Source organism: Zeugodacus cucurbitae, chromosome 6 (assembly GCF_028554725.1).
Source record: "Zeugodacus cucurbitae isolate PBARC_wt_2022May chromosome 6, idZeuCucr1.2, whole genome shotgun sequence".
In the NCBI taxonomy this organism is placed as follows: domain Eukaryota; kingdom Metazoa; phylum Arthropoda; class Insecta; order Diptera; family Tephritidae; genus Zeugodacus; species Zeugodacus cucurbitae.
The window spans coordinates 38,120,842-38,132,163 of record NC_071671.1 but is presented as its reverse complement, the minus strand read 5'-3'; the positions used below and the strand labels follow the sequence as shown (position 1 = coordinate 38,132,163).

Sequence of the window (11,322 nt, the reverse complement as noted above, 5' to 3'; positions counted from 1 at the left end):
GGGATCTCAATTTGGAGATTCGACAACTGGTAAATAACTATAAGCGGACGAAATGGGTAGAGCACTTGAAGTCCTGTAATCCTGTAATCCTGTAATTTCCACTGGCGTGAGCAAGCTCTGGTCAACCGTCAAATCCCTGTCAAACCCGAGGAGACATGACGGCCGAGTTGAAATTCAATTCGGTAGCCATGCCTCCTCGGACCCGGAGAGGTGCGCGAGCTATTTTAGCCGACAATTCATACTGCACCCCCAGGTTGACAAGGCTAAAAGACGTGTCACCAGACGGCTGCGCAAAATGCGAAACAACGGCGCGCCACTTGTTTTCACCAGTGGGGAGGTTCAGGAGGTCATCAGGAAGACCAAGTCCTCTAAAGCCATTGGCCCGGACGAAATAAATTCTTTAATGTTAAAACACCTAGCTTCAACGGGAGTAGAATTTCTCGCCAAGGTACTCAATTTGTCGCTAACCACTCTTAAAATACCCGATATGTGGAAAATCGGAAGAGTGGTTCCACTACTGAAACCTGGGAAACCCGCCAACCAAGGGGAGTCCTATCGCCCGATAACTCTCCTTTCCCCAGTAGTGAAGACACTTGAGGCCTTACTGCTCACGACACTCATATACCACCTGAACCTAGCTGAACATCAACACGGCTTCCGTAAAGTGCATAGTACCACCACAGCACTTAGCATCATAAACGCCCAGATAGTTCATGGTCTAAATCAGAAACCACCCTGTAAGAGAACCGTCCTAGTAGCGTTGGACCTGTCAAAAGCTTTTGACACGGTCAACCTAACAACGCTTCTAGAAGACGTGGAACAAACAACACTTTCTCCGGGGCTGAAGAGATGGATTATGAACTACCTGAGCGGTCGACAATCATCGGTATTATTTCGAGGTAAAACATCAAAACTTAGGAAAATTAAACAAGGGGTTCCACAGGGCGGTGTCCTCCCCCGTTACTGTTTAATTTCTATATTTCCAAACTTCCTCAACCACCAGAGGGAATTTCCGTTACCTCCTACGCAGATGATTGTACGTTAATGACGTCGGGCACTGGCATCGATGACATGTGACATGACAAGTGAACAGCTACCTCCCCGAACTTTCTCGCTTCTTCTCTGCGAGGAGCCTGGCACTCGCACCCACTAAATCCACGGCGACCCTTTTTACCAACTGGACGAAGGAGTACAGACTAAGTCTTAACATTCATGTCGATGGCATACCAATTCCGACAGTAAATAACCCCAAAATGTTGGGAGTTACATTTGACAGTCTGCACTCCTTCACTCCACACATGACTGCGATAGTCACTAAAGTACAGAGCCGCAACAAAATCCTCAAGTCGCTAGCCGGTAGCACTTGGGGAAAAGACAAAGAAACGTTGCTGGCCACTTGCAAGGCTTTCGGCCGACTGGTCGTAAATTACGCAGCACCGGTATGGTCGCCTGGATGCAGTGACACGCAGCAGAAGAAGCTACAGACGTGCCAGAACACTGCACTCCGAACAGCAACAGGATGTCTCTTGATGTCACCAATCATAGTGAGGCCATTATGCTGCCTATTAAGGAGCATAATGAACTGCTTACCAAGCAGTTTCTACTTGGGTGTTTTCGTAGAAATCACCCTTGTAGTCACTTGCTGGAAGCAGAACCGCCCCCTAGGTGCATCAAGAGATCGCTCCTACAATACGTCGACGAACTAAACCCCTATACCGACCAAACTGCGGACGCAAACAGTTTTAGACACGCTCTAAACGCCATTCACAGTGGAGCTATCAACACCTTCATTGACTCCCTTCCGGTGAATGGCGTCCTTGGAACCAAACCACCACCTATAGCAGACGAAGAGCTCGAGTTGCCACGTGAAACCAGAGTGACCCTTGCGCAACTTCGATCTGGATATTGTAGCAGGTTAAACTCCCTTTGGTCCAACCCTGTCGAAACAGCACGTTTCCTGGGCCTCGCGTTAGATGATTTCGACGACAACTAGACTTAAGCTCTTCTTTTCAGGCAGGGATAGATAACCGTTACAACAACAACAGCAAAAAACTACTCGCAGGTGCCAATGTATCACCGGTGATACACGCCTAGGCCTCTTGAATTTAGGGGCTGGGGCCTTAACGGAAGGAGTTTTAAGAAAGACGTAAGTTAGCAACTTTATGAAACCAGCGAATAGTTTTACGGAGAGGACTAAAGTAACTAGCCATTTGATCAGACAAATCTATTCCTAAAGTGGGAAAAAATCAATAAATATTTACGTATTTAAATAAAGATTTTTAAAGCTCTCAACAAACCTTGTTTGCATTTGTTGTACTCCATTATTACATTCGGTTTTAAAACATCTTGGTCGAGTCTATTCTTTTTACCTGAGGGTACAAGTGATCCGTTGTTTACAGTGGACAAGAAACGAACTTCTCTTTTTTCCCTCCAGTACCCGACTACGATTCCAGATCTTTCGAAAGTAACATTATCCCCTCTTTTCAGCGACCTGGGCAATTTAGGTAAGCCTCTCCGGTTTTTTCTTAGAGTACCCTGTAGATGCGTTTTTCTATTTAAGAGAGTATTGCCCAATTCGATAGATGTATAATAATTGTCGACCGTAAGTGTAAGTGGTTCTCTCCAAAATAACCTTCCATAAGTTGAAGGCAAATATTCGTTGCAAGAGAAAGCCCCGTGGTTGTATTTGATTTTCCAGTATAGAGTTTCAAATTATATATGTAAGCTTTCGTATCTGCCAATTTGAACACCTTGATGCCATACTTATGTGCTTTGCCAGGAAGGTATTGCCGAAATCGTAAACGACCACGGAATTCATAACTTCACAACTTCACTTCACTTTCTCACTGAATACTTGAACTGTTTGCTATGAACTCTAGCTTAACACTGATTTCCATTTCGCAATGTGATCACCGGTGATACACATTGCAAAAAATAAATAACAGTTAAAAAATACATCAAGTGTTCACCGGTGATCACAACAAAAAAATATTCTCAAACGCGTCGGGAGCATGACTTTTATTCATGGTAAAAAAATCCCGTTGTAACTCAAAGCACAACATGTATTTTTTTGCTTGGCAACTGGGAGTAGTTTTTTGCTGTGATCACCGGTGATACACTGGCACCTGGGGGTAGTTTTTTGTTTATGATCACCGGTGATACATTGGCAGCCAACGTGTTAAAACTTTCGAAAGCTTTTGAATTTTTAAAACGTCACTTAGTCAAAATTAGATGATTTTATGAAAATTTTGAGTGGGGAAATTCTCTTTCTTTATGTAAGTATGAATTTTTTGGATTTCGATTTGCCGATTATAACTGTCAATAGACGAATTTATCCATTTTGAATATTTTGACACTTTCTATATCACTCTAAGCATATTTCTCAATCGCAATCCGTGTCTTCTCAGAAGCAGCTGTTATTTGTTACAAGTGCTCGATTTTGTTTTGTTGTCGGAGTGGGTATCTTCTAAAAGAAACCGTCATACATATATTTCGGATCCCCTACTGTCCAACGTATGTCTCTTTTTGCTCCTTTGTCATTCATCCCTCCTCAGCTCTATTAGGGCTCTCGCACTCCATTCTCTTACTCGGTCCCTTATTTTCGGTCGATTTCCTTCGCTACTGTGTGACTGTACTCCGATATCATCAGCGTAGTCTATTATTTATATTCCACTTAGGTAGTGGGATTCGGAAGATTTCGTCGTACAGTACGTTCCACTGTAAGGGGCTCAGATCTGAACCTTGACTACATATGTTAGTTTGTGGTCCTTTCAATTTATAGAAACAAATGCACATGGAGATCTGCAATCATTCTAATTGCAAATAAAACAATGATAAGAAGACTATAGTGTTCATGAGATGAATGAGGATCCAAAAATACATCAAAAATATTGCATGACCGTTTCAGTTAAAGTGTTTGACAACGAAGTTTAGAAGATGCAATCGTAATAGACTCTTTATATTAGCAAAGGTGCTGACAAATTAAAGACGGGCGTAATTCCCAAGAACATAAGTGGCACTTCCATGCTATTACATATGTACTTACTTTCTGGCTGTTGAAGGTCGCTCTACAATAGCGTGCCAAATAGTCTTGCTTTCTGAAATTTAAGTACTATTTCGGCACTATTCTTTCGCATAGTTGCACGCGGCAAATTTGTCTTAATTGACCTTAAACATTTTACATCCTGCAGTTTCAATTTCAACTTAAGTAGTATTAGATATAGACTCAAGAGCACAGTGAGCATTCGAGACAGTTTTGTATTTACGTAAGTCGTTCGCTTTGTGTAAGGAGCCCGTATTCCATTCCCTTTTTTATTTTTACCTTTTCAAAGTAACTTTAGATATGCTAAAAGATCCAGTCGGATATTTTAAAACTAAACAAAAAAAGTAAGGAAGGGCTGAGTTCGGGGGTAACCGAACATTTTATACTCCCGCAATTTATTTATATTATATAATACACAATTTGACCCACGTATTCGTCATATATTTCGTTCAAAGTCCATTGAAAGTTGGAAACCATAATATTAGGTTAGAAGCACCGAGGTCCTCGTGTTCGATATATGGGGCCTTAAAAACCTATGGTCCGATTTCGGCGATTTTTAGAATGGGGCTGCCACACTATAAACATAGTATTTGTGCAAAGTTCTGTACCGATATCTTCACTAGTGCTTACTTTATATATTGTAAAGTAAACGATTCAGATCGTCTTTAAAGTTCTGATATATAGGAAGTAGGCGAGATTGTGAACAAACCAAGTTTCATTGAAATCAGTCAAGTAGTTTCTGAGATATGGTTTTTGTCCCATAAGCGGGCGACGCCACGCCCATTTTCCATTTTGTAACCTTTGTATGGCAGATGGGCGTGGTTATTATCCCATTTCTTTAATTTTTGGACTGTATTAAGAAGTGGCTAAAAAAACGAATGCAGAAAGTTTGGTTTATATAGCTCTATTGGTTTCCGAGATATATACAAAAAACCTATTTGGGGGCGGGGCCACGCCCACCTCCCCAAAAAAATTACATCCAAATATGCCCCTTCATAGTGCGATCCTTCATACCAAATTTTATTTCCATAGATTTATTTATGGCTTAGTTATGGCACTTTATGTGTTTTCGGTTTTCGCCATTTTGTGGGCGTGGCAGTGGTCCTTCCTATGGGTCCAAGAAATAATTGTGCCAAGTTTCATTAAGATATCGTAATTTTTACTCAAGTTACAAACTATAATACTCTCTAGCAACTTTGTTGCGAGAGTATAATAATCAGACGGATTATATACATGCATTTATCAAACTGCTTAGGGTGACGAGAGGAGTTGAAATCCTGACGTTAAGCTAAATACTTTAATGGAACTTGATACACATATTCCAGGCCACCATTGTCACGCCTACAATATAGGTTATAAAGTGCTATAACTAAGTCACAAATTTAGTCATGGAAGAAAAACGTGTTGCATACGATTGTAGTATGGGGGGCATCTATGGTTTCAAAATTGGCCAAATGTGAGGGTACCTTACAAACTAATAATGCTTTATTTATCAAAATTACTAAAGTAATTTTTTACTAAAGTCATCGGCACCTTATCATACAGTATGAAAATGAGTAAATCTGATAATAACCACGCTCATCCACATACAAGGCTTACGTTGAAAACTAAATAGGTGTGATAACTCGACAAACGAAAAAGGTACATTTCATTTGGAATTAAAATTGGGTGTGTCACTATTGGGTCAAAACCCATTTCGGTGCTAAATATGGATAGGATTGGGTCATTACTCCCTCTAGTATTCATATAACTAATTGATTTTAAAATGTCCGGTGAGCTTTATACCGTATATATCGTTTAATATATGTATATATCAAATAGGGTAAAATTGTCAAATATACGTCAAATTGTGTATATAATAATATAATTTATTGAATACGTAATTTTCAATTTGAAAAACTATTACTATTATTTAGCGACCCTGAAAACCCTCGAGGAGCGACTTTCAAGCGAATCCGATGAATTTTAAAAATCGCTCTCCGCCATATTGATTTTCTGGGGTCATCTCAAAGTTCTGATCTGATGGGGTTAAACGGACCTCGGATTCGGATTCAGCGACTCCAAAAACATAAAGCATACATAGTAAGAACCCCAGGTCATACATAATTTTTTTTGTGTGGCTCTGTAATAATAAATATATAAATTGTGATAGAATAAAATGGTCGGTTGCCCCGAACTTAACCCTTCATTACTTGTTTGGAGATATCAGGGCAAATATCCTTGACATTTGAGCGAAACATTTTATAGAGCGCGTAGATATTAAGGCAGACCTGTCATCCGCAAACCATTTGAACCACTAGAGATTAATTTTTAATCAATAAAAGATCATAAAGAAAGTCCAACGACGGAATAAAATCTCATCGACGGTAAAAAGTTGTATTCTGACTAGTATAGTAGACATTGTACAAGTAATGAGTTAATAATTGATCAATTAAAAAAATATATACATATGTATGTAGAAAATGAATTCTTAAGAAGACTCGCTATCAATGTTAATAGTATAACCTATCAAAATTAACGGAAATTACTCTGTTCTTCTCCATCAGAGGATAAAGGCATAATTAATTGAATTAATTGAAATTTTATTTAAAAGGCAGGTAGCTCCAATTCATATGGTCACACACACATATGGGTACATATCATGTATATATATTAATACCGCGAACATATCGCTCATTTACTTGAATAGTGTCACAACTCAAAAAAGTCGATTTTTCAGGAGAGCAATTTAAAGTTTTAAATTATCTCCTATTTAGCAAATATAGAAAGATGCCATCAGTTTATTGTAATATATTAAATACAATGTTGAGCATAAATAGATCAAATAGAGTGTACTAATGCTTTTCTTTTTCTTGGGCATAAATGAATTATGTCGTTATTTGTGAAAAATATAAATCAATTTCGCCGTCATAAGTCTAATGTGTCGTTTTTACTGAAAAAAAAAACAATATGAAAAATTTAATTAATTTGTCACCAATATCGTTGTAATACAAAATGTGTCGTTCTTTCTGAAACGTAAATCAAATTCACCTTTTCACAATATGTGTTGGAACACAAAATATGTAGTTATTTCGTAAAAAAAATTCTAACTAATTGTGGCACAACTGAGAAGTGTCGTTATTGTGGCTAAAAACTAATGTTTAAGAATGGCACATTCTTATATCACGGTTTATTTTCCTACGCATCGGAATGAAATTTTTATACAATATGGACGATGAAATTGCGCACATTTCTGCAAAAATCGTGTGTTTTGAGTTATGACACTATTCAAGTAAATGAGCGATATATTTGTACTGGTGTGACTGCGTTCATTACTTCGTTGGGCACCATTCAGCCATTTCTGCTCGAAGCATCAACCTTTAAACATTTAAACATCTATTTTTGGATGAATTTATTTTAGTGAAACACATTGTGAGGTTCTGCTGAGTGGTGCATGTTTCGGTGCGGTGTATTTAAATTATTTTGGTTCAATCAATTTTAAATTTTTTTTAAAGCGAACTAAGTAAACCGTTTTAAGTTAAATTTTATACTGCTCAATTCGAATAAATAATAAAAAAGGAATAAATAATAAATAATGTCTACTTGTGCGGTATGCGATCAGCCGACCAAAAGCAAATGCTCAAATTGCAATCAGAGCTTTTATTGCTCTGTGGAGCATCAAAAACAACATTGGAATACGCACAAAGTCGATTGCAGACCCTTCAGAGTATGCATAGTTGTATATAAGTATGTCTGTACATGCATATATTTAGTTATTCCATATTTAAACATAAATATATGTATGTACATATATACACATGTACATACATACAAATGTATATGTATAGAAATTCACAAAAGAATTTGCCTTTGTAGGTGGAGTACTGTGATCAGCTGGGAAGATATTTGGTGGCTACCCGAAGCATTAAGCCATTCGAAATAATCCTGGAAGAGGCTGCTCTAATATGTACGCCATCCCAAGTCACAAGTCCCGTGTGTCTTGGCTGTTTGAATGGAATCGAACCTTCCGACTATATCGAATGCGATAAATGCGGTTGGCCGCTTTGTGGCGTCGAGTGCAAGGGTAAAGCTGTACACCAAGCTGAGTGTGAGTTCACTGTAAAAAAAGGTTCAAAAGTGAGTAAACCTTACATGTACATACATATAGTTATTATGAATTGAGTAAGTTATTAATTGGTTATCCATATTGCCGAACCTCGAGTAAATAGTTATGAAGAACATTCGTTTGGTATGTACATACATAGATTTCATGAAAACCACTGATTTGATCTTAAAAAACGAAAAAACGTTTGCGCTGTCAATGAAACACCTCTTCTTTAAGTAAGTAGATATGTATGTAGTTGTAAATATTTTTACTCAAGTGATCGCTTGCACCCACGATTGGGCAGGCAGACATTCGTGGTTGAAGCCATCTAAAATGTTTGCAAAGACTGAAATGGCTGTGCATTTGTTTTATTTTTTTTTTTCGTAATACATAAACTCCTCTACCATTTAGGTCTCAATAAAAGAATTTACAAATCCTCATCCATTATACCAATGCATGGGTACGGTGCGTTGTCTACTTTTGGCGAAAAATTATCCTGAAAAATGGGAAATGTTTTTAAAACTGGAATCTCTGGAAAAACAGCGTCGAGGTTCCATGCAGTGGAAGGCCGATTTAGAGAGTATCGGTAAATTTATACCAAGGTATGTAGATACATTAATCAAACAAATTATCGACATATTTATGTTATATAAACAGTATTTCAGTTTTCAAACAAGAAATAAGATTGTCTATAGCTCTCGAAAACTAAATTCAATATTAAAGGTACAAAGATTGAGAGATAGCAAAGTTACTCGTTGATGTTAGAAAGGTGCTGGAAAAACTGAAACGTCCCCAACACTCACCAAGTAGACAAGGCCAAGTTTCAAAATTCTTTTACAGTCGCAATTGGTAAGGGTCAAATCTAGATCCATAAATATTTCCAGGTGTTGGCAACACCTGGTTGATATACTTTTAGTACTTTGCGAGGCCACCAACATGCCCAAAGGTTCCATGGAACACGATTTCCAATTGAAGTCCTATTAGGATATACAAATTTTTACTCAAATGACCGCTTGCACCACAGACAAGCGGATTTCAACACGTCTCGTCATCCTGATCATTTTGGTTTATGCATATAACATAGTTTGATCCCACAATGATTGATTTCATACATACTTTCCATACTTACTTTACGATATGCAACTTCAGCTTTATGGAAATTATCCCAAAAAATTTATCTCGGACAGAATCGATCCGTGTTTTTGTCGTTTATGACTACCTACCCAAACTTAGTACTTCTTCGAACAAAACGTATCAAAAAGTCATTTAGAACTATTTCAACTAGATACTATTATTAAAAATTCATTTTATTTATAATACATATATATCGCTAATTTAAATGAATAGTGTCACAACTCAAAAGTCGACGCACACATTTCTGCATACTCAACTGAAAATTCGTGTTTTTTGAGTTATGACACTATTCATGTAATGTAATGTAATGTTCGACATGATTCCGATTTATGAAATTATTTATTTTTTTTTTAATTTTTAGATATTTTAAAACAACTGATTTCACCGAGGATCTGATTATGAAGACAATTGGCATTTTGCAAATAAACGGGCATGAAGTACCGGTCACAGATCCACCACATGTAGCGATCTATAGTATCGCTTCGTTTTTGGAGCACTCCTGCAGCCCGAATTTGGCTAAAAGCTTCACGCGGGAAGGAAATTTAATTTTATGGGCACCAAAAGCAATTAAAAAGAATTCGCATTTGAGTATTTGTTACTCCGACGCCGTTTGGGGCACTGCAGAGCGGCAGCAGCATCTTATGCACACTAAACTCTTTAAATGTGTGTGCCAGAGGTGTTTAGATGTAACGGAATGCGAAACAAATTACGATGCCTTCAAGTGCACCACTTCTGATTGTGATGGCACTATTTTACCAGTAAGCATAAAGGAATGGAATTCGGCGTGGAAGTAAGGCTCCAAATAAATTTTCGATTTACGCATTAGTTATAATGTTGTGTTATTTCCTTCGTAGATGCTCGTCGTGTGGAGTTCAAGCGGACATATCATTTATAAAAAGTATTTTAGAAAAAGCTGGAAAAGACTTGCAGGCCATGGATAAAACCGTGGAAAATTGTATCAAGTAAGTCTCGTTAATCAGCAGTCAAAGTGGGATTCTTGCGTACGCATTGATAGGTCGTTTAATCTAACCTAAGTCTCCATAAATAATTTTAATAATACATTATACCTATTCGCCATCAACGTGTAGATGTTGTAGGGACTCGCTCATAAACAAATTATTGGACAATTTTATATATTTTTTTCATGTACCATATCAATATCTTTTCAGATATATTCAACATTATCAAAAGTGGCTTACCGGGAGACATTATTTTATATGTCAAGCCAAAATACAATTAGTGCAGCTAATTGGTACTGATCCCAAGGAGCTAATGGTAGTACCCGAAGATAAGCTCAATAAGAAATTGGAATACGTCAAGGAACTTATAGAATTATACGAGAAATTGGCGCCTTGTAAGTATCAAATGCATTTCTAATGATACCATTATTTTATTTGTTTTCTTTTTTAGGTGAGGTCCGAATGTTGGGCACATTTTGTTTCGAGTTACACTCGGCAATAGCAGAGCACACGCGACGTGTGGCATTGCAGACTACGTTGTCTCCGAAAAACATGCTGGAAGAGTCTCTACTCTACGTCGAAAAATGCATAGACTACTTGCAGCATGAATGCGACCTTTTCGTTGAGGGACACATTCTTAAGCAAGCGAAAATCAATAGAGACGCTCTTAGAATGGTGTTAGTGATGTAGATATTGCCGAAATTCTACGGTGTGCTTAGCATATAAGCTAAATTTCTGCTAATGACAATAAAACAAAAAAATATAAAAAACACTAATTATCTATACTAATATTATAAAGAGGAAATGTTTGTTTTTTTGTTTGTTTGTGTCGAATAGGCTCCGAAACTACTGAACCGATTTGAAAAATTCTTTCACCGTTGGAAAGCTATACTATCCCTGAGTGACATAGGCTATATTTAGTTAAAAAAAAATAGGGTTCCTTACCAAAACTCCCATAATGTAAAAAAAAATACCAAAAAACTTTCTTTAATCGCGAATGCTGCGAAAACGATTGAAGATATAACAAAGTGATGTACTACAATTTTGTAGAACTTATCATTATCTACAAAAAACTACTACTTGAAAAGGCTCTTTATTTATAC

At 37.5% G+C, this 11,322-nt stretch overlaps 1 protein-coding gene across 2 annotated transcripts; it reads left to right on the top strand.

Annotated features, from left to right (window-relative positions):
• The first annotated feature begins 7,055 nt into the window (after positions 1-7,055).
• Positions 7,056-10,991, top strand: LOC105217507 (SET domain-containing protein SmydA-8). 2 transcript variants are annotated; one of them, XM_011192548.3, is made up of 7 exons: positions 7,056-7,748; positions 7,898-8,158; positions 8,538-8,728; positions 9,622-10,050; positions 10,115-10,222; positions 10,430-10,614; positions 10,671-10,991. In XM_011192548.3, exons 1-7 carry the CDS (start codon positions 7,617-7,619, stop codon positions 10,907-10,909), a joined length of 1,545 nt encoding a protein of 514 aa, XP_011190850.1. In that variant the 5' UTR covers positions 7,056-7,616; the 3' UTR covers positions 10,910-10,991. The 2 variants fall into 2 exon arrangements, with proteins under 2 accessions (XP_011190850.1, XP_054089859.1); XM_054233884.1 differs by having other exon boundaries at positions 7,631-7,768; positions 7,898-8,129.
• The last annotated feature ends 331 nt before the right edge of the window (positions 10,992-11,322 follow it).